Source organism: Tiliqua scincoides, chromosome 1, assembly GCF_035046505.1.
Source record: "Tiliqua scincoides isolate rTilSci1 chromosome 1, rTilSci1.hap2, whole genome shotgun sequence".
Classification (NCBI taxonomy): domain Eukaryota; kingdom Metazoa; phylum Chordata; class Lepidosauria; order Squamata; family Scincidae; genus Tiliqua; species Tiliqua scincoides.
In genome coordinates, this window is record NC_089821.1 from 72,346,450 (window position 1) to 72,370,568 (window position 24,119).

A 24,119-nucleotide genomic window follows, 5' to 3' on the forward strand; every position below is an offset into this window, starting at 1 on the left:
AACTGGGCTCAGGAGTTGTTTGGGCTTCTGCACAGTTTCTGCCCTCATATTCCCAAATGTTCCATACCAGAATTTATAGCTCAGAACATACATGTACACAAGCAAACAACCAGATGTGAGGCCTCCCTGTGGGGGAGGGGAGGGCCCGCCTGGCCTTTCCGAGGGGGACCCCCTGGTGGAGGCCTCAGACTAGTTCCCCCACAAGAAGGGGGGGTTGCGTCACCCAGTTCCCCCTCTTAGGGTTGGCAGCATGAGCTAGTCAGGAGCAGGGGCTGCTAGCCATGTATCTCTACTGCAATTTTTTTCAGATTATTAGTCAATTAAATTAATTGATTTATTTTGCTATGTAGACGACTTTTGAACTACCTTTTGTTGAAAAGCAAAATATAAGTATTCTAAACAATAATAATATTTTGCTCTAGAATCATGATATTGTACATTTTTACCACTAATGACAACTAGTGGTGTCAAATCTTCATTCAATCATTTCAAGTGTCAGTTTATGCAACTTGAAAAAAAAGTCAACCCATGTGTAAGGATTCACATGTTGAGCTATACACTTGTTTGCAACGCAAACACACAGTGTTACACAGGACCGTTCCCAGTGTCAACAATACACAGCAGGGAATCTAAACTCACAGGCGGACTTGGCACTGCCAGACATCTTGGATTTGTACCAGATGGTCATGCAGTCCTCCTGCAACATGAAGTAACGCTGTTTCTTCCAGTTCTTGGATTTCACCTTGCGCATCATTGTCCCCTGCTGCATCTGTTCTAGGTTCTCGTCCAGTGGAAGGCCTGAACAGAGGGGAGAAAGGGATAGCCATTTCAAAATGAGAAGCACAAAGGCTGGTGCTAATGCAGAATGGGTCACATGCATGTCATACGTGTGTTTCAGAATATCACTGAGACAGCATCTGAGCTTTACAACATGGGATCTTGGGGCCAAACTACACATTACATTAACATGCATAATTTGGTCTTGCATGTTTTTAAGCACAGCTGCAAGGGGGCTCAGGACTGGAAGGTAGAAGACAGTAGGCAGAAAGGAAGCATTTCATCTTTTCCCATCACACCACAGTCCCACCAAAAACCACACCCTCCCCAAGGTGTTATTAGCCCTGTGAGAAAGCTTCTGTTTAATGGAAGCTTCTCTCTTGGGCTAATGACAGCCTCGGTGACATGTGATGGGGGGGGCAGAGAGAACAGCAGTGTGACAGGAAAGGGTTACATAGCCACATGCCATAGCCCTGAACTTGATCTCTCCATGGATGCTACTTGAGTACAGGAAGTGAATACAAACAAGGCCAACCTGTGCATTTAATGCAATGCATGATGTGTAGTTTGATCTCAGATGGAAGACCAGAAATGTCTAGCTGCTGGAGAAACATGGGATCTGAATGACCCATAAGTTCTTTTTAAGAACCATAATGGCTGTAAGTTCAGATCTCATTTTGCTTTCGGTTACTGTGGCCATGGGCATACCTTGTCATGTGTCTTCTCCCTCAGGCCCAGAGAGAGAATTTGACCAGGTGCTGGTGAGTTTGAGGAGTGGGGCTTACTGAGAAAGAGTCTAGGGACAGTGTCTTGTCTGAAGGCCAACCAGAACACAGAGCTAGCATTGTCTGGTTTCTTGGAGACTCAAGCAAATACTCACGGGGGCTGTAGAGAAGTGAAGCCATGGCTCTTCTTTCCCTGGGTTGGCACAACTGTCACCCTATGGTACAAAAGAGCAGAAGCTGTTGAAAGAAAAAACACTCTGGGACAACAGACACCTGCGTTTTTACGCTTTTTGTTAAAGTAATACAATATAATAAATGTAGTCTTTGTTTAGACATCTATTGGTTTGGTTTTCCCGCTCCACCTCCCCAGCTCAGTGGTAGAGTCTATGCATTGCGTATAGAAGGTCACAGGTTCAGTCTTTGGCATTTCCAAAGATCTCAGATAGCAAAGATGGGGAAAAGCCCTGACAGGAAGAATGGACAGATGCTGCAAATCAAAGAATACAGCACCAGGCTCATTGACTCGGGCTACAATCCTACACACTTGCCTGGGAGTAAGCCTTCTTGAACTCAGTGGGATTTACTTCTGAGTACACGTGCATAGGATTGTGCTGTGAGTGTTCTATCTTGGCACAAGGCAGCTCCTTAGATTCTATCCCCAAATGAAATCTAACCCCTCATGTTCTAAAGAACAGTCTGTCTGGGATGGAGAAACCCATAATTATTTTTAAAAAGTAATGTTTAGTCCCTTCCCAGGTACGTTTTCTGTTTCTTACAGCCGAACCCTAACGGAAGCCCCATGCTGGAACCCTCCGTTGGTGCAGCCTCCACTGCATTCAGCGTGGGACTAGAGGCTGCTGGAGGTCTCCTTGGGATAAGGGGACTTTCGTCTCCAACCAGTTGTTTCACAGGGAAGGCAGAGTGAGGAACTGAACCCTGCTTTGCCTACCTACTGATTAGCAGAAGTTAAGCATTTTTTTAAAAGCTCTGCACGTGACTGCTTTGATAAAACTGTGTCTGCAGGATCATTTGGTACATGTGGTTCTATCTGTCATCCCACTGGGGAAATGCACACAGAAGCTTGCTTCTCTGTGCATGTAGTGCCCCTGACTGAATAACTGTATTTGTTTAGAAGAATGGGAACTAGCTGTGCACTGAAAGGCTGAGCAGTGATTCTGTCCCTTCAATCTAAGACCAGCCTCTAACCACTATACCACATTTGCTCTTAGTACAAGTGTGTATGTAATATTAAATGCCAGGGATCTGTCCTTGATTTCTATCCATCCTTTTGATCTAGAACAGTGGTTTCCAAATTGTGGGTCAGGACACACTGGATAGGTCACAACCTGATTTTTGGTGGGTCGTCAATATCAGATAACTAACTGCCTCAAGCCTTGAGGCAGTTCAAAAATCAGATACTGTAGTTGCTCATTGTACTTGCTAAACTGAACCCTGCAAAGAGTTCAGCTCCTGCAGTTTGCAAGATTGCTGCTAATTGTCCTGCAAGGAGCTGAGCTCCTGAAGTCTGCAAGCATGTGTAAATACAGGGAGATAAATGTTTTAGGGCGCAATCCTAACCAACTTTCCAGCACTGAGATAAAGGCAATGTAGTTCCAAGATAAGGGAGCAAACATTCTGTCACCTTGAGGAGGCCTCCTTGACTGTCCCCCAACTGCAGGATGCAGCTGTGCCAATGGGGCATGTGCTATATCAAAGTTGCAAAATTGGTTAGGATTTGGGCCTTGTGGTTTTTTTCTGGTTATAATTACTTAGAAATAAACAAATAAGATATTTTTTTGTAGATCTCCTTTTTAAAAGTCTGATAAACCTAGGTGGATCCTGATAGTGTTGTTTAAAAAGGTGGTTCCCGGTGCTGAAAAGTTTGGGAACCACTGATCTAGAAGGATCCCTGAGGCTTTCATCAGAGAATAAAAGACAATGACATTGGGGCTTACTCTGTCCCCTCCAACACATGGTATTGCTTTGGGATAGCATATCCTCCCCTCAAGAACCGAGTTCTCATTAGGTCATTGTGGGAGTTGCATAGAGGAGCAGGTTTCCCAGGGTAGCACCTCTCATTTATTCCGTTCAGGCTTTGTCTCAGCTCCCTGCTGATCCTACTTATTTGCTAGCAAGGGGAGAGGGCAAGGAGAAACGGGGCACTCCACATCTAGAAAGAAATCTGACACCGAGTGGTGACCCCTCTTTAAAATCCTAACCTTTTCTCTCCAGAGCTTTCTCTGACCACTCAGAAATGGGCTCTTAGGCCAAGAAAATACACAGAAGCAACAAAAGGATGGGTGTACATTTAATTGAATGATGCCATGGACTTCTGGGAAGAGTTATTTGTCTCAGGAACACACAGTTCTTTCTTACTTAGATCAAGGGGGAAGCGGAGAGCAGTACTTTGTAAAGAGAAATGATAATCTTAACAGGGAAGCACACTTTTTCCTACTGTAAAGCCAGTTCCCCAAGGAGACCATTATCCCAGAGAGAAAGGGCAGAAAAGAACTTGAACTTTGCTTTGCTCAAGCCCCTGAACATGAGATCTCCCTGCAATGTGACAGCTGTAAGCTAGAGCTGACCTTGAAATAACCAAAGCAAAGTGATACAGAATCTGTCAGGAATGGCAATCTAGCAGGAGCTAGATTTATTTCCATTTGATGGCAAGGGGAACCCTGAGCACCTTGCCCTGTGGAAATTGATGGGATCAAAACTTGTTTCTTTGTCAGTTTCCCTGCCTTGTTCAAGTTACAGTACTTAGTTGTCATCCTCATCATTATAAATAATTCACATGGCACTTTTGATCTGCCAAGTACTTAGTTTCCCCCTCCTAATAAGTACAGTCTCGCAGCAATGTCTAACCATATATAACAGTGTTTCTCAAACTGTGGGTCAAGACCCACGTGAGCCAATTTCAGGTGGGTCCCCATTTTTAATATATTAGACTTGATGCTGTCATGGTATGTGACTACATTTGGGGAAATGTTACAGACCTGTACTTTTAACAGGCTACTATGTATATGCTTTTAACAGTGAAAGTCAATGGGACTTACGCCTGGGTAAGTGTGGGTAGGATTACAACCTAGGATTGTTAAAAATTTTCATGCTTAATGATGTCATTCTGGTCATGACATGACTTCTGGTGGGTCCTGACAGATTCTCATGCCAAAAGTATGATTCCCGGTGCCAAAAGTATGAGAACCTCACATAAAGGCTAATAGGTTCTGAGCTGACTGTGACAGATCAGGAGAGAGATCTTGGGGTGGTGGTGGTGGACAAACCGATGAAAGTGTCGACCTAATGTGTGGCGGCAGTAAAGAAGGCCAATTCTATGCTTGGGATCATTAGAAAAGGTATTGAGAACCAAACAGCTAATATTATAATGCTGTTGTACAAATTGATGGTAAGGCCACACCTGGAGTATTGTGTCCAGTTCTGGTCGCCACATCTCAAAAAGGACATAGTGGAAATGGAAAAGGTGCAAAAGAGAGTGACTAAGATGATTACTGGGCTAGGGCACCTTCCTTATGAGGAAAGTCTATGGCGTTTGGGCTTCTTCAGCTTAGAAAAGAGACGCCTGAGGAGGGACATGATTGAGACATACAAAATTATGCATGGGAAGGATAAAGCGAATGCTCTTTACACTCTCACATAACACCAGAACCAGGGGACATCCACCAAAACTGAGTGTTGGGAGAGTTAGGACAGACAAAAGAAAATATTTCTTTACTCAGCATGTGGTTGGTCTGTGGAACTCCTTGCCACAGGATGTGGTGATGGCATCTGGCCTGGATGCCTTTAAAAGGGGATTGGACAAGTTTCTGGAGGAAAAATCCATGATGGCTTACAAGCCATGATGTATATGTGCAACCTCCTGATTTTAGAAATGGGCTATGTCAGAATGCCAGATGCAAGGGAAGGCACCAGGATGCAGGTCTCTTGTTATCAGGTGTGCTCCCTGGGGCATTTGGTGGGGCCGCTGTGAGATACAGGAAGGTGGACTAGATGGGCCTATGGCCTGATCCAGTGGGGCTGTTCTTATGTTCTTAACCACTGATATATAACATAAATTGAAAAATAACATACCTCTACTGACTGGAAAAGTTCTCTTTTTTTAAAATCAATTATCCCACCCAGGAGAGTGTGGTGTAGCATTTAGAGCCCAATCATATGCATATACAGTATTATTATCCTTTACAAGTGCCTCATAAGTGTTCCGATGCTCATTCCTTCCTTCAAGAAGCTCATGGTTATATCCTCCCCCATTCTTTTTTACTAACACAGGCTCATTCAGATTGTGCCTATCTTTAATGATAACCTGCTTCCACATGCCATATTTTAAGGGACAGTGGCTGTAGCTCAGAGGTAGAGCACCTGACTTGCATGTAGACGGTCCCAAGTCCAGTGTCCGGCATTTCCAAGAATGTTTCCTGTTTGAAGCTCTCTAGAGAGCTGCTGCTAGCCAAGATCAGCAACACTGAAGTAGGTGGACCAGTGGTCTGAGGGTAAGGTATGTTCCTATAGCAATATTTTTTTCACAGTTATTCTACCTTTAAAAAAAAAAAAAGATGCTACAAATATAACCATAAAGTTCTCATAGGAATATATAGACTCTTCTCAAATGGATTTTATCATTCTGAAGCCAAACTTCCAGGTTGGCAATTTAGAAGCCGGACCACTGTCTCCTGTGATCTGGAAGCAATTAATAAGAGTAGATGTTCTCTTAGAGCCTGGTGCTGTTAAACATTTCACTTGCAACTCACACTGATGGCCACTGGAGAGTCCACAGTCTAATGTTTCAGGATTCCCTTGGCAAGAAGATATATTGCTTTCCACCTCTTGGGTGGCAGCTGCTTGATAGATCTGTCTTGCTTGCACTTGGCTGGGCTGCTTTCGAATCTTGTATATGCCACTGGCACAGACCAATGGGTTCCCAAGGAGAAATCGTTTGTCCTTAGCTTTTCATTGCTTTACATCTTGCATCAGCATTCTTGGTGTTTGTAAAGCCTCCAGGTGCATGCCAAAATAGGAATGGTATGGAAGTGGAGGGTTCAGATTAAAATCCTTGCAGATGGGTGAGATTTCAGAAGTATGTAAGAGATTCCTGATTGGTTTATTTTCCTTCATGAGGTAGTTGTGTTGGTCTGCTGAAGCGAAAATAACAAAGAGTTGTCTCATGCAACATGCATCTGATGAAGTGGACTGCAGTAGAAGAAAGTTTTTTGCCAGAATAATTTGGGGGCTAGTCTTTAAGGTGCTACAAGACTCTCTCTCTGTGCATTTGTGTTTAAGTTCTGTTTCCCTCCCACACGAAACCACACCACTGAAGTCGGTAGCTAGTTCCTTATTTGCAGAGACGAAGAGCCATGCTACCAGCAAATATTGGCAGCAGCCTGCAACATTCAGGCTCTACCCTCTAGAGCAATGTTTCTCAAACTGTGGGTCAGGACCCACGAGGTGGGTCGCGAGCCCATTTCAGGTGAATTCCCACTCATTTTAATATTTTATTTTTAAAGTATTAGACTTGATGCTACCACGGTATGTGACTGCATTTGGGGAAACGTTACAGATTTGTACTTTGAACAGACTACTACAGGTCAAACCTTATTATACACAGATTTTTTTATACACGAATTTGACTCAACACAAATGGCCACTGCAAATGAGAAGGAAAGTGCTGATCCCTGGAGAAGGGGAAAAAATCCATCCCTTTAAAATCACAGTTTAAAAAACTGCTTTTTACTGTTATAGAGATAATCATGCACGTGATTACAGGTATAACCTAATTTTCCATGGATTTTTCCGGAGGGGGGGAGGAGGGAATCCACAGATTTTTCTATTCCATGAGAAGTGCCCTTTAAATTAAAGGAAAACAGTCATTTAACAATAGCCTGGTTAATGCAAGAGAGGGCAGCCAGCTGACAATGCATCAATCATTCTCCAGGCTTCACTTCTCCCTTTTCCCTGAGCACGTGAAAGAAGGCTAAATGGCAGTGATTATCATCTCCATTCTTTCCCCCTCACTGCAGCTCCTGGTGAAGAGAGGGACTGCTACCTCCTAGTGAGGCCTAAGCACCTGGAGAAAGACTGATTACCTCTGTGTGCATTTCAAAAGGTCAGCAAGGCTGTTTTAAAATCACAGGAGCAAAGGGACTTAGTTCTTTAAATTGATTTGCTTTAGTGCATTTTTTGCCATCCACATGAGTTCTGGGAATGGAACCCTCTCAAATGAGACTATATATATATGCTACATATATATATATATGCTTTTAACAATGATAGTAAATGAGACTTAATCCTGGGTAAGTGTGGGAAGGACTACAGCCTAGGATTGTTAAAAGTCTTCCTGCTTGATGATGTCATTTCCAGTCATAACATCACTTCCAGTGGGTCCTGACAGATTCTCATTCTAAAAAGTGGGTCCCGGTGATAAAGGTTTGACAACCAGTGCTCTAGAGTAGACTTTAGGCTTCAACTTGGCACCTACACTCAGGAGGGACTGTGGCTCAAGCTCAACAGAAATCATTTGGTTTAGACAGGTGGTTCCTAATCCAGCAAGAGGATAACTTGAACACTTCAAGTTTATGCTTGTCTTCATGTAATTGTGAAATGAGTGTGATTGATCCATAAAACATAAGTTCATTTGAACTGTATTTTATTAATGGGCTGCTTTTTAAATAGATGTACTGTACTGATAAATTTATTTATTTACTAAATATCTACCTGCTTTCTCTCTGAAGGAGATTTAAAGTGGCTTACAACATAAAATCACACTAAAAACCAGTTTAATAAAACCATAAAATCACAGTAAAAACCAGTTTAATAAAACCATAAAATCACAATAAAAACTATAAACTTTAAAAATCTACTCAATACAAAGCAGCTTTAAAATATCAGATTAAAAGATCAAAGACAAAAATCATAAACTAGCAGCAATCACTAAACAGTAACAAAGGGACCAACCCATAAAATCTAACCCACATAAAAATCCACAATATCCAATATTAAAAAGACCTAACCTCAAAAGGTTGATCTAAACAACGTCTTTAGGCCCTACTGGAAACCCTCTAAGGAAGGAGCAATTCTGATAAATCCTCTGGCAGTAATCCTGAAAAAAGCTTAAGTTGATGTTGATGAGTTTTGAACAGCCTATGTGCAGCAGCGCAGCCTCTATTCCCATCACTCTCTGGATATCATCCACATACAATGGTGCAGTGCAAAATTTTAAAGTTAGGGAGTTCTTCATGACAGCCCCTATACCACATCATACCATATAGCCACACCCCATTGAGACCATGGCAAAAAAAATATTTAAATTCCTTTATTATCGTATTTTTTCTCATGCCACTTATTTCTAAACTGAAACTTATACTTTAAGGATCTCTAACTCATTTCAGCCCAGACTCTTGGAGTGGATTGCAATAGTTTTCAATGCATAAACACTGAAAAATGGGATTAAAAACATATACCAAATAAATATTTAAGAGTGTACTAAAGTGCTATCTTATGCATGTTTATTCAGAAGTAAGTCCTCCAATGTTCAACTGCACTTTGTTTATTTACAGCCCAATCCTATCCACACTTTCCTGGGAGTAAGCTCCATTGACTCTAAAGGGACTTACTTCTGAGTAGATATGCATAGGATTGGGTTGTCAGTCATTAAGTGGTGTCCAATTCTTCATGACCCCATGGACCACAGCACACCAGACCCCCCTGTGTTCCGGAGTTTGTCCAAATTCATATTCATTGCTTTGGTGACACTATCTAATCATTTCATCCTCTGCCATCCTCTTCTCCTCTTCAATTTTTCCCAGCATTAGGGTATGTCAATTGGACTTACTCCCAGATCAATTTGCATGGGACTGTAGCTTTAACAATGAACTCTGTAGTGTCTCGGAGGCACTTCCACTATATTGCTGGCCTTGTATAAACTGTGTGGCCATTCAGAGCCCCCCCCCCCCACACACACACACCCCAGAGCTCTTGTCAAGTCAAGTCAACCTTTATTAGGCATAAACATTTGGTAGGTGAAGACTGTACGGAAACCGTAGCCAGAGCTCTTGTACCACCAATACTTATGTAGAGAAAGAAGCTTCCATGTCATTTCAGGGCTGCACCTTTCAAGATTCTCTCTTTCACACAACTATTTAAAGTACAGGAGAAACCTTGTTCTTTTCTTGCAACTGATCATTGAGAAATATGAAGCTGAGACAGGTAAAACTATCAGTTCATTTATAGCCCAGGCCAGTTCTGCTTATAGGCAACATTAAACAGAGAAAACATGAACAATTGACTCAGCCTTTTTCATGCATTGTTTTCCATAAACGTCAATACAGTATGTCTCAGTCTGGTTCCTACGTTCTCTGCTTATGTCCTCCATTATTTAGGCTTCTTCTCCCCCTACCCAGTCATCCTTCACAGGGGTGGCATCAGAGGTCGCCTGAGGGCCCACATCAGGGCCAGCTGAAGTTATTGAGCTGGCAGAGGCAGCACATAGCTCAATCCTTCCCTCCCCCCCCCCCCGCATTGGGCTCCTTCTTCCATGCAGGCTGTGTTCTTTTTCTAACTTCTAGCACTAGAAGCACTAGAGAGCTTTTTTTTTTTTAAGGTTTCAGCACACTCGGGTCATGTTCATGCTTATGTCACTTCTGCCCATTTTCTATCAAAACAAATAGAGGAATCTGTCAGGAAAATGGCGGCCTCCAGAGTGTAAGAACTGTACAGTGACAACATGGTGAGCTCCATACAGTTGATTTCAATGTGGGGATGCCATTTTGTCATTTTTAAAATAACCATGCTGGAAGCATGCTAACAGCATGCTGGAGATGTCATTTCTGGATTTTTTCTAGCTCAAAAAAATAACACAGCCACAGACTCTGGAATCAAAGCAGGAGATGTGAAGCATGCTGGGATCACTTCCAGAGTACTCTACAATTCCTCCTTTGTTTAAAGAGCTCTGACAGTGGAAAGAGCAATCTTGCTCCTTCCCCAATTGGGATCTTTTGAAGATTGGTGGAGGAAGAAGAGGATCAGATCCTCTTGCCAGATCACTACACTCCAAGGATCAAAACTCTCACTCCATCCTCTACATGGGCTCTTTATACAAAGCAGGCAACACAATGCATGGTGGAAGTGTGCCCTGCATCCCCTGCTTTGATTCAAGAGCCATGTACAGGAAGGGACTGGTGAGAAGGCCAGCTCTGTCCATGGCAACAGAATGGGGGGGAGATGGAGGACATCATTTGCTCCCTCCTCCACTTGGGCCCAATCCACAGCCTGATGTGAATGGGCTCAATTGCATTATAGATGGGCAAGCCCTGATCCACATACATCAGAAGATCTACCCGGTCACGCTGTCCTAGACCCTCAGTACCAGTAGCAATGTGTCATCAGGCAGCAAGAAAGGGCACCATGTGAGTCTAGTGCAGGGCTTTGTCCATTCTAGGACTCCCCTCAGCTCGGCCAGTGCCTGTCAGCCTTCCGCATATGACAATCTGTCTTCTTAAGGCAGCGTCCATTGTCACTAATTTAATTAAGCATGCACTTATGTTGCCAAAGGCTTCTAGATGTCATGTGTGTTTGGGCCTTTCCAGAAACACTCCCACACAGCCTTTTGCTGTCAAGCAGGTGCTGCTTCGCTTACAAGGCAGGGTTGAGAAAAATGGGGACGAGCACCCACATGCTTTAGGGCAAAATGTGATGGAAATGAGCAAAGATATCTATGGAAGACTGAAGCCTTCAAAGAGATGGAAGGAGGAATAGGGTACCATGCCCCAAGAGATGAATTCTGATGCCAACATAATGTGATACTTCTCTGCATGCAACAGCTTTATTAAAGTTTCCTGCTCACGGCTGTAGCATCTGTACTTTTGAGAAGGACATGAAAGCACAGCAATTGACAGTGGCCTATTGATAAATCTTACTCCCAGAATTTTCTCCATGCCCTACACCCTAAAATTAATACCTATACCTGTATTGTCTTGTGAAAGGCAAAAACTTTGCTTTGTTCACACTGGCACCAAGGGAAGCATTTCTCCTGGGGCAAATAGCAGCCATGTGGGGGGCTGATACAACTGGGACTACAGCAGTGATTAAGGATTAAAGTCTCCCTTCCTCCATGATGGAGCCTCCCCAATTCGGTTTGTTCTCCCCCCCCCCAGCTTTTTTTTTACAAAAGAAAAACTAAACCCATCAGGATTAATGGCACATTAAATCTCTTATAGAGTTTCGCCCTGGACCCATGTTCCCAAACTGTAAGTTGGGATCCACCAGGGATCATGGTGGGGCATGAAACTAAAACTGACAAGGAAAATGTATTGAGCCCTATGGACAGTGAAACTGAATGTGTGTTTACTCATGAGTAGACTAACATGCCCAAGTCCAATTCAAAGGGCAGTCCAAGAGGAATGCAACACCACCAGAGTGGTACCAATCCTATGAATGTAGGCCCCAAAAAACACTTGAGAAGGAAATCCCCCCCCCTTCAAGCTGACAAGGAAAAAATGTATTGAGCCCTATGGAAAGTGAAACTGAGCCAACATATGCATGTTTACTCAGGATAGGCAAACATGCCTTGGCTCTTATTGAAGGCCAGGTGAAAGGGAACACAAGGCCACCAGAATGATGATGATCCAATGAACATGGAGCTCAACAGTCTGACAGTCACACTGCCTAACCCCCTGTGAGCTGCCACTTTCTACTCTAACTGCAGTTTCTCAATGGGCAGCCTCGCACAGAGTGTTTAACAGAAAGTTAGACAGGAATTACCTTAATGCTTCTTTCCCGCACTCTTCCCTCTGAACGCCACATAGCTGAGGCTCACTGAGCTGCTTTCCAAAAATGCTTCCCCTGAGAAAGCAATCTTGGCTCCCTTTGCCTTGAATGAAGCTCCCCTTGCCCAGCCTGATGCTAACTGAGGCTACTGCTTGCCTCTCCCGGGATCTGCTTATCAAGCCACTTCTTCCTCTGTATCCACCTTTGAATCAGGAGATCACTGAATCTTGGCAAACTAGCTGCATGCAACACAAGCCCAGCAGATCCTGATAAGTAAACTTTGCCTTGGTACCCCTAGCCATTGCCCACCCGCAACTCTCTTCTGTGTCTCATGTGCAGTCAAACAGACAACAGGCTGTGGTGGAATCGCAAAAGATTCTCAAGGAGATAGGGCGTGGTGGCAGCAGTGGCCCCATGCTCAAGATCAGCCAGGAAACCTAGGGCTAGGGTTAACCCCAGGGCCCCAATCTGCAGTGGGCTTGCTGCACAGCTGCAGCCATTAGAGGCAGTCAGGTCATTACAAGATTAAAAGCAGCACCTGGAGCAGTGAGAGAGTTTGCAGGTAGCAGAAGGAGGACAGGTTTGCAGGAAGGAGGGAGAATTGACTAGCTGACTGACGAACGGACTGGCTAACAGACTAATGGACCTACTGATGGATTAATGAACTGGTTAACTGTTTAAGGGATCTGCTGACTGATTAACGGGCTGACTGATTGACTGACGGACTAGCGAATGGACAACTGCGGACTACTGGAACTGTGACAACTGGAGACTGCTGATTGGAGGAGAACTGGGGAAGCTAATTAGCTTAAAGGTGGTCCTAACTTCTCTGGAAAGATTAGAGAGAGAAAACTTGGGCAAAATACAGGCTTAGCATAAACACAAATAAAATTGTTCCCAAAATTGTTTGAGTTGATAGACTGTAGGCACCTTCTTCCTCCTTACAGCATTACGGGGAACTGAAAGATGGCTGCCTTCTAGCAGAATCTCGGCTGCTGGAGCTCTTATCAATTTTAGCCTTAGTGGCAACACGGGAGGTTTTTACTTCACCCAAGTTATTTTAACTTGCTGAAGATCCTGCTGGCAACATTGATACTGGTTATTTTGCTGCTTTGGAGTGCCTACTCTTGCAGATTGATTTGGATTGAAAACATGGACAGGAGAAGGAAACGGCAGCGAGCTGCCAGCAGTTCCCCACTGAAGGTCTCTAAACAACTTCACCTGGACCAAATAACATCTTGGAACAAGATCATAAGTGTTACTCCCAACCCTGCTTCGTTTAACAACTCGGGCTGTCTAGAGACTGAAATTGATTTGGAGGGGGAAGAACATAACAACATACCATGTTTGGGAAACACTAAGAATGGGTCCTGCCCTGAAGTGATTCTACAAAATGTTTATGCTCGTGAGAGTACGCTGGGAGATAAGGACCTAGCTCAAAGGGACCAAGAGGAACCGGTGGACCTAGAACCAGGCAATACTTCCCTCTTAACTCTTTTGGGAGATCACTCCCTTGTTGCAGCTAGAACAGTTTTGGCAATCTTTCAGGAACTTAAGTTTATATCCTCCCAAACCAATGCACTACAGAAGAAGCTGCAGGAGTAATCAACCCCAAGACCCAAGGGCAGTTCTCCGGCAACAACAGGAGCTTATAGTCACATGCAGATAATGCCCAAGGACGCCTCTGTCTCTGTGAAAGAATCAAGGATCAAACCTGTCTCTTTGCCTAATGCTGCTGGCTCTCACTCACGCTGTTTCCAAGCAAACCAAATTCTCTTGGAGCTTGGCAGAGTGCCAGTAAATTATGGAAAATGGAGGGACAGGTTCTGTGTAAAAATATCCTTAAGTAAACTTTTATGTGTGGATCTAAGTCAGATTGATATGATAAGTGCCCAATGGCTAAGTAGTCCTGCATCTAGAGTCGGACTCCTTCTATCCTTTGACACCTCTACAATTCCCTTGACTCTGTTTTGGATGAGAAGGTTTCTCAGCACATTTAAAATAACAGCGAAGAGAGGCTTCTCTGATTTCTCTGTCTCTAATCAAGAGCTGCTGCCCTCCTCCACACATAGCTTGAAGGCTCTGACCACTGCATCATCCTCCATCCCTGCACAAAGTGATTCTTGGCTGCCTGCCCAGACAGCTGATAAGACTGCAGCAACATCCCCCTCTAATGAAAAAACAAACTCTCCGAGTCCAAATATAATAAAGAACACGACTGAAAGGGACTCAGCTACCTTGTCTTAGTGGTATAATCAATGACCTGACTGGTAAATTTCCCTCTTATAAGATTCTAATCGCAGGAGATTTCAATTCCAGGGTAGGGCATAATTCTGACATCTTTCATCAACTTTGGGATTTACCTACTGACACGATATTGCCAAAGACCTGTCTATTCGAAAGATAAAACAATCAATGCTTCTCCTAGCCAAATTTTATATTACTTATGGCCTTACTTGGCTAAATGGCTTAGACGCATTGGGGGATAATGGAGAATTCACTTACATCTCACCTAGAGGTGCAAGTGTTATTGATTATATCTTGGTTCCTCCTCAACGCCTTCCCCAGATAGCAAACTTTTGTGTTGGATACCCTCAATCTAGTGACCATCTTCCTCTGTTGTGTGATTTAGACTATCTCCCAAATCATTATCATAACACTAACACCCAGGAGGAAGAAGGTTACCCAAATATAACAAAAAGAATTAAATGGGACCCAGACTCTAAGGACTCATTTTGTGCATTGATACAAGCAAAGAAAATCCCTCAGTTGTCCACCCTGGATCAACCAAGGATTGTCCACTTTTTCGAGGACTTAATATCTACTCTTTTGAACGTATTAGGTAAGATCCCCTCAACCCAAAGAGTTGAGGGTGGGCGAGATGACTCTAAGATTGATCAGATCTGCTTATCTCTGAAAACTGCCATTCGCAGCACTTATAAAAAATTTAGAGACACTAACAGTAAAACACTTTTACACCAACATTTCAAGCTGACTGCCCACCTGAAGGAAGCTGTCAGAGTTTCGATCCATCGTATTGCAGAAGCAAGATGTTCACTGCTAATCAACGCTGTTAGATCAAAAAATGCTAAGAGTTTTTGGCAAATTATATCAGGTTTTCATAAAGAGTCAGTTGGTACTACCATGATCCCTGCTAAACTGTGGGAATCACACTTTAAATCAATTTTTTTTATGAATCCAAATCGACCTCTGTTGTTCAGGCATCCATCCTGTCAGACCTCCCAGAGTGGCCTGCTGTCTCAGTGGATGGGGTCATCTCAGTTATTAACCAGCTAAAACAGGGTAAAGCAGCTGGCCCAGATGCAATTCCCTCAAACATTTATAAAGCAGCACCAGACTGGAGGGCACCAATGATCGCGGAACTGTTCACAAGAATCAATAAATTTGGAGTAATTCCAGAATCCTGGACCAGATCAATCTTGGTCCCTATTTTCAAAAAAGGAAATAAGAACCTTCCTTCTAACTACAGACCAATAAGCCTTTTGGATGTCGCAGGGAAAATGTACGCATCCCACTTACTGAAGAAACTTTCTTCCTGGATATCTGATTATAACATCATAGGTCCAGAGCAAGCAGGTTTCAGACCAAACAAGTCCACAGTCGACCACTGTGTGATATTATCCCATTTAATTTTCAAACAGGTGACTCAAAAGAAATCTTGACTCTATGTGGCATTCCTGGATTTAAAGTCTGCCTCTGACTCTCTTGATAGGGACAGACTCTGGGAAAAAGTTGAGAAGATGGGACTTGACAAAAGATTATTAGAATTAATTTGTATCCTCCACCTAAACACTTCCTGTCAAGTGAAATTATCCCCACAAGGTGACCTTTCAGCTCCAATTCCGATCAACAAGGGGGTCAAGCAGGGTTGTATGCTGGCACCCATTTTGTTCATCCTTTTCACCAATGATTTGGCCCCCTTCTTAACAAAGTTTGACATGCAGTGCCCCAAACTGGGATCGGTGGACGTCCCTTTACTTTTATATGCTGATGACATGGCTCTGATCTCATGTACAAAAATAGGCTTATGAAGACTGGTCAAAGCCTGCATTGAATATTTTACAATAAACTCTTTGTTATGTAAACTCTTAACTTGTTGTTAAGTTATGAAAAGTCTAAAATTGTGGTTTTTGGGAACTCATGGAAACCACAATCTTGGCTTTTCAGTAGAAAATTAATACAGCGGGTCAAGGAATTCCAGTACCTTGGTCTTTGATTTCATTACAAGCATTCCTGGTCCTCTCATCGATCAATTGCAATTAATTCATCCAAACCAGTGGTTCAAGCCATAACTCGCTTTTTCTTCTCCTGGGGCAACTGGTTTGTACCAGCTGCTTTACAAGCTTTCTATTCTTAAGTCATACCACAAATTTTATATGGCATCCCAGTATAGAAGCTGGCATTAAATAACACAATTGAAAGGGTTCAATCTAAATTTCTTTACAAAATTCTCGGGTTACCGCATTGTATTCCCTACGCAACACTCTGCCTGGAATCAGGTCAACATATACTGGAGTTACATCCATGGTCCAGTTTTAAATAGTGGGCCAATGTCTTTTTCAGGGCTGATCACGATTTGCTGCTAAAGGAGCTGTTGACTGATTCAACGTTAACCCCTTGCCTAGTACTATTTTATAAAAAAAACTCAACAGATGGGCCTTGAGGCCAATCTACAAGGGGCCCCCTCTCCTGAGGTTATCACCAGACTTTTGGAAACCGGACTATTTGATATAGAAAGGCAAGAGATTCTAGGCACAGCACGGAAAAAATGTTCACCTTTGAATTTTCAACTTAAAAATTACAAGTGGTCAACAACCAAAATATCTGTCCCTCCTAATGCACCCCCTGGAGAGAAGAGCCTTTACCTTGGCACGTTGTAATGTGACCCCCTCTAATGACTTACATGGCAGATTCAGAAATGCCTCCTGGGAAGACCGTTTATGTAGCTGCAATTTAGGAGTAGAAGCATCCATACACATTATGTTGCACTGTCCCAGATATCAAGCGCTAAGACAGCAATTTCTCTCTCCGTTGCTCAATGCTAAAACAGGGCATTCTGAGAACACTATAATTCAATTCCTTCTAGCAGGTGACATAGAGCATACAACCCTCTCAGTCGCACAGTTCCTAAATTTGAGTAATCTGACTCGAGCCAAACTTTCTATACCAAGCAATCACTGAGTAGATTACATCTTGGCAATATCTATAGAGTAACTGATTGATTCCTGTCTTTTAAATAATTCATGTGTGTATGTTTGCATCTGTTTGTACACGTAGGTGTGCACATATACATATATTTGTGTACTGCTTAGGTTTCTATTCTCTCTACGGTTTCTGTACAGAGTCTTCACCCATCAAATGTTTATGCCTAATAAAGGTTTTGTTGACTGTTGATAGGCTGTAGTTGAAGAAAAACAGTTTTACCTGATGTTTCGCCTACTGCTATGGTGGACATTTTCAAAGGCTACCCTCAGAAGAAAAAAGAAAAACAGTTATCAACGGTCACTAATCACTTGCTGGCCTCTGGTGGAGTCACTGCTGTTCTTAAAGTTCCTTTGTTCCACATAAGTTCACTGTTGGTCCTAAAGTCACAGGTGCCTATGTTCCTCAGAGCCGGTAACCAAGTGTTGTTGATACACAATGTCTCCTCTTTTCCATTCATTTTGTTCTGATGTTTCGAAATCCCATTGGTCCCCCCTCCCTCTCCCCCCATATAAATACATGCTAAGCCTGTTTTGAGCAAACACAGGTGTTATCTACCACCAGACTCTATTACATATATATATAGTCTGGTGGTAGATAACACCTGTGTTTGCTCAAAACAGGCTTAGTGTTTCTATCCCTTCTTCCTTTTGTTTAGCATCTTTTTTATTCCCCTGCCCTGTTGTTGTATGTTTATGCCCACAATAAAATCTCTTGTTGCATCTACATATTTGCCTTTCTCCTTTATCTCATGCTATTCTATTGCATTATGCCAGGAGCCGCTGCACTTGTACAGATAGTCAATTGCATGCATGTTGCATATGTCTTAGAGCATGGCTAGTAACAACAGTACCCCTCTTCCAGCTAAAAGCAAGAGAGCCTTCCCTTTGAAAAGGTGACTCTTTGATCGGTTAGCTGGTCTGAGAAAAAGATCAGAATCACAAGGATTTCAGTCATAAGGAAACAAAGGTAAGACACTCCTAGTCGGTATGCTGCTTCATCTCTGAGGATGCAATAAGATCTCCTGCAGTCATGCAACAGAATTCTTTCTCTTTTTCTCAAAGTACCAATACAAGAGGCAGGAAAACAGGCTTGCATAGAGTAGAAGAGGCTTTCTGGAGTCCCAAAACAAGTTCGATTGTCTTGCAGAATTCATTTTCAGATAAAAAAATTATTTGTCCCAGGCATGTCTTGTTTCAGGCTTTCCAGAAGTTGAAAGAAAATTATTCTAATTTGAACCCTAGAGCTTATAGGTCAGAGAAATGCCGTATCTTGTCTGAGTCCCAGCTAGAGGGGACAGCACACATTTGCCTTTACAGAAAGGTAAACCCATCATCCAATTTCACATGTTGGGCTAGATAGTAGATCCTGAAAGGAGGAAGGTATCCATACATTGCATCCTAGAAAATATATTTCTGCTCAGCTATAATACAAAAAAGTGGGTTGATTTTTCAATGGATAACTCACAACATCTCATCTCTTCTAGTCACAAATTTTCTATTGATGCTCAATCATAACTGAACAGAAACTGCTCCACCTTAAAAGCCAAGGCTGTGGCTCATCCTAGGTGGAGCTCTGTGCCACAATTCCCACTGTCTGCCTCTGAAGAAGAAACTTCTGATACCAAGGACATAGAAGTGTTCCTTTTCAAGGAGCACTTTATCAAGGAAGAAAAGTGCTCAGGACTTTTCAGTGTTCCATAAAACTTCATCCTGCTGGTCAGTTTTTTGCAGGGAAAAATTTTTTTACCAAAAAAGTCCCTTCATAAAGAGATCTAGAGGCTAGAAAGTAGATCTTGGATTTGAGAGAGCTGAGTTCTAGTCTTTCCTCTGTCACTGACCCATTGCATACCCTTAGTTTGGTTTCTGCTCTATAAAGTAGGTGCAACAGCATGGGGACATGGTTGTCAAGGTTAACACTGATATTCAAATTTACTTAGAAATCAGTCTCTTTTAGATCAGTGAGGCTTGCTTCCAAGTAACAGTGTGTAAAATCAGACTGAAATCCAAAAGACTGTGAAGCACTTTGCAACTCATTTTTGCCCAGCTCACAGGTGTACTTTGCTCCCTGTTGTATATATGCAACATTGGGCAGAAATGGCTTAAAGCAAATCTCGGGCATACATCATGGAGCCAGCAGGGTGACCTACTATTGATGCATAAACAGCAAGCAGGCGAGCAAGCTGGAGCTTCCTTAAATATCCAGCTTTCACTTCTCTCATGGATAAACGATCTTCCAAATCAGTTTTGTCCTTTATGAGACAGTGTTTAGCGATGGAAAAAAAGACTCATTTCCCGGGTTACTACAGTCCCAATCAAATGTGTGCATGCACACTCAGTTGCATGCTGAAAAATGCACCAGTGAACAGAAAAGAAGAAAGCCAGACATCCTCTTGGAGGAGATGCTATTATATCCCTTGAGGCCATGAAATAAAACTAATGAAATTATCTGAACTGATTGACCATGGCCCCTTGCGGCTATTAGTTTCATTGCCTCTAGTTATTTGATGTACTACTGTTCAGATTTCAGCTATTTCCCTTCAGTAAATAATCTGCCCTTCCCTGGCACAGAAAAGCCTCGTTTTCATTTTGTCCGTTTTTGCTCCTCCAGAAGACAAAACAAACAACACTTGAGCAGAGGTGCGCGGGCCAAACTACTGAGCGTGGATCTCACTCTCACACAAAGTAAACAAGCACACACATTTCCATGTGAGCAACCTACAAGGTTTAGAGTTCACATCTACAGTTATACCTGGACACAAGCTTGTGAGCACATGTTTTAGAAATAATTGCTCTGCCCCCGCCCCGCCCCATTGAATGTGTGACTTCCAGAATCACCAAAACCTCTTTTCTGCATTGTGGCTCAGCTAAAAAACTGTAAAAAAAAAGAGAATTGTCTCTGAACACATAAAGAGTACCTTACCACGCAGTAAACACAAGCAACCCTGCACACCCTAGGATTAAAGGTTTCCAGGACAAAGCACAAGACTTCAATGCATGCTGGAGCCCCCAACTCCTTTTAGAAACTAACCATGTCTTTCCCAGTTCCCCCACCCCCAGTGAGCACGACAGCAAACATCCTCCCTAATCTTCTTTCTCTAATTGCAGTGCCATCACAATACTGCTTTCTTACCAGCGGACAGAGAATCCCAGGGCTGGGGAGGTGGACAGTTTCAAGGTGCCTCCGGATCTTGGGGTGGCATGCTGGCTCCTTCTGCAACTCTGACTTTGAAGGACTACCTCATGCTGTTGGCACTTGGAGCTGCTACTGACGCAGCCGCTGAGCTTGCACTAAGGGAAAAAAAATTGAGCTCTGAGCACTCAACCCTGCTCAAAGCATTGCCTTCCTGTTTAAAGGCACAGAGCCAAAGGCTCACTTGTCACACAGCCAGCTGCCAAAGCTGATCAGCCTTTTCCATAGGAGTGGAGGAGGATAAGCATTGCTCTGATGGGCAACAGCTTATGTCCAGTGGTTAATCCTGAGCAGTCTTACTCTCCCTTGAGACTAATCTGATAGTACCCAGATAGATGTCCCTCTTCTTCTCCCCACACTGGTTGTCTAGGTTAGTGCTTCTTTGTAAACTAACCTGTCATGAAGAATATCACCCAGCTCTCATTTGCTCTGGCAGTTTCTTGGTATTATCCCAAGGTAGTGAATGATTTCTTTTGTGTATATTACCTGTTTATCCCATCTTTTGCCCCGATGGAATTCCAGGTAGGTTATATTGGTTCCCAGGTAGACCCCATACAGACACTGACCACTCTCCCCTCTTAGCTTCTATACAGTTTACCCCCTCTGCCTTCAGAAACCATGCGCTTGACATTAACAATCCACAGTGAAACTGACTCAGGGGCAGATTCAAGGGGGGGCCATAGGTGCATGCTCCCCCCAACTGTCTGCTAATTGGGTAAGAGGCACTAACCCCTGCTAACCCCTGCTAATTGGGTAAGAGGCACTTTTTCAAGTGGGTGCTCCTTTTTTTAGCAGGGGGAGAGTAACTGGCCCACCTCACCCCAGCACTGTCTGTTCTAGTGGCTGTCTGCTGGTGTTCTTTTTGCATCTTTTTAGATTGTGAGCCCTTTTGGGACAGGGAGCCATTTAGTTATTTGATTTTTCTCTGTAAACCGCTTTGTGAACTTTTAGTTGAAAAGCAGTATTTAAATACTGTTGTTGTTGTTGTTGTTGTCTGCCAGCAGCCAAGGGCACCTGCTGGGCTGGGGAGCAAAATTGGGTGCAGGGGAACACCCACTAGGTGGGCGCCCATGAGATTAGCTGGAATAGGAGCCCAGGTCTACTCAGCTGGCAGACCTGGGCTCCAAGACTAGATGGGAGCCCAGGTCTACCTGTCTGGTTGACCTGGGCTCTGGAGTTGATAGTGCTCATGGCCCACCCCAAACACAAACACTGGATCTGACCTGACTTCTACCCTGATCATCAGCCATTAGGCATGCTCTGAGGTTGACATCTAGCTGCTTGGGGGGATTACTGTAGTTTGTTTGGGGGGATTACTGTAGATTACTGTCTGCTGGAAATATGTTTTTCGCTTGTTTGTAAATCATGTTTTTAATTGTGTTTTTAATCATTGTTGTAAGCTGCCTTGGGTACCTTCGGGGAGAAAGGCAGGGTATAAATAAACTAAATAATAATAAATAATAATAATAGTTCTATCTCAACAAGAAACTATTTTAGATTTGCATATATTAGCATGAATTACTACTATATGTACATAAGCCAAGTAAAATTTTTATTCTCTCTAAGAAGGTGGCATCCTACAGTTGTGGAGATGCTTCTGCTGAAGTTATTTTATTTTGTTATATTATTATGAAGTTATATTATTTTGCTCTACTGGTGACAAAGGAGGGCCTTTTGATTGCAGATAGTACTATATCTACCTGTGTTTAAAGTCACTAGGCTTATAACCAAAGCAAGAAGAAAAGATGTCATATATCTGCACTATACATTCTAAGAATGTCTGTGAGATTCTGTGAATCACAATAAGCCTTCCCCACTGAAGATCTCTAGACTATTAAGTTGATGAGAATGTTCCTTGACAAACCATGCATCAAAGGTGTCAAGGTTAATGCTCACCTCCTAATTAGTTTCCTCTCAGCTCATGAATTGTTAAGTCTTGAGTATCGCTATTCACATGCTGAATCTCAGTATACAGATGTCCCCAAATTAATGCTTATTTTGTGGCTTTTATTATGAGAACTGGCCACTGTGAAATTAAACCCTGCTTGTCTCAGACATTAAGTCTGAGAGTCTGTCATGTGAGTCTGAGAACTGGTGAGGAATGACCAAACACAACATGGCAGCTAAGGGGGTGCCTCTTGTCCTTTAAATGTCAAGCCAAGCAACAAATGCCACCCAAGCAACAAGTGTTGCTGCTCCAATGGGAGAAGTTGGCTTGATCTCTGACTACATGGAAATAGTTGAGTTTCTTCTGTACTTATAACACATTTACCTTAAGGCAGTATAAGTCTGCATACAGACCTACATAAATGCAGGAGCCAGTAAGACCCATTTTCACATCATGGGGCGAGTCTGACTTTCCTGTGCATTCTATCAAATGGCATGTACTGTGTGCGTCTCCATAATAAACATGATTTCCTTACTAGTTTGGTTGTCTGCATTTATATAGTTGATTAATAATACAGCACCTTAAAAAAATACAATTGCTGCATTTGTTTTTAAATTGAAAAACTGTTTTGTGAAGGGGAGATTGGGAGGGTCCTTTATCATGTCACAGGCTCCCAAGCCAATCAGTGTTCTACACAACACTTTCTGCTGCAGACTGGCAGAACTTGTTCCCCTGCGCACCATCCTTAAAAAATTCCACATGGGACAATAATTTGACACTTCTCTTTCAGGGAGCAGGGTGCATTTCCCAGCAGGGAAGGGCTCCTTTGGCATACATCTACATTCTCCCTAAATGAGTTATTGTACTTTGCCGTTCCTTTGCAATTATGCATATCTACTTTTCGTTAATAGCCAGTTTTATAATGTACTCCTGTGCCTTCTTGCCTTGCCTTGCCTTGCAGAGATAAACATAGACTTACCTCTCTAGAAGTGTTGCCTACCCATGTGTCCTGAGAGACATTGAAGCAGTGTCAGATTCAGCATGAAAACTGCATTCCATCTTTAAAAGTTTCTTGAGGTTTACTGCAGCTAGAGAAGTTGGATAGAATTCTCCAGAGAGCAGTTGTCATGTGGTGAGAAAACTGGTTGTATTTAATTGCCCAAGTTGTTGTTGTTGTGTTAGAAGTACAAATTTCCTTGAAAGGAAGGGTGCTAAAGAGAGAACCACCACCAAGGGAAATTGATAATATCCACAATCACTACCAAGGAAGAATATGGCGCAGTGGATAAAGTGGTTGTGCTGGATTCGAAGAGACCTGGGTTCAAATTCTGACTCAGAGACCTGGGGCATGATAGCAGCCCAGCCTACTGTACAAGGTAATTGTGGGGATAAAATGTAGCATGGCCTGTGCTACTTGCGGGGAAAAATAGAATACAAATATGATTAAAATGTTGTTAAGAGCATGGATTGCCAGGATTGATATGCCTTTACTACATATATTCATATTATATTGGATGTCAAGTATATTGGATGTATAT

The 24,119-nt window shown here is 42.9% G+C and overlaps 1 protein-coding gene across 1 annotated transcript in view; it reads right to left on the bottom strand.

Moving 5' to 3' along the window:
• PLCD4 (phospholipase C delta 4) overlaps positions 1-20,760 on the bottom strand; it is a 44,282-nt gene extending 23,522 nt beyond the window's left edge. Inside the window, exons 1-3 of the mRNA XM_066611636.1 lie at positions 20,634-20,760; positions 1,658-1,717; positions 640-798 (exon numbers count right to left, since the gene is read on the bottom strand). Coding sequence (XP_066467733.1) covers positions 640-798; positions 1,658-1,682 — 184 coding nt within the window. The 5' untranslated portion in view covers positions 1,683-1,717; positions 20,634-20,760. The remainder of the gene's footprint in view (positions 1-639; positions 799-1,657; positions 1,718-20,633) is intronic.
• Positions 20,761-24,119: the final 3,359 nt, after the last annotated feature.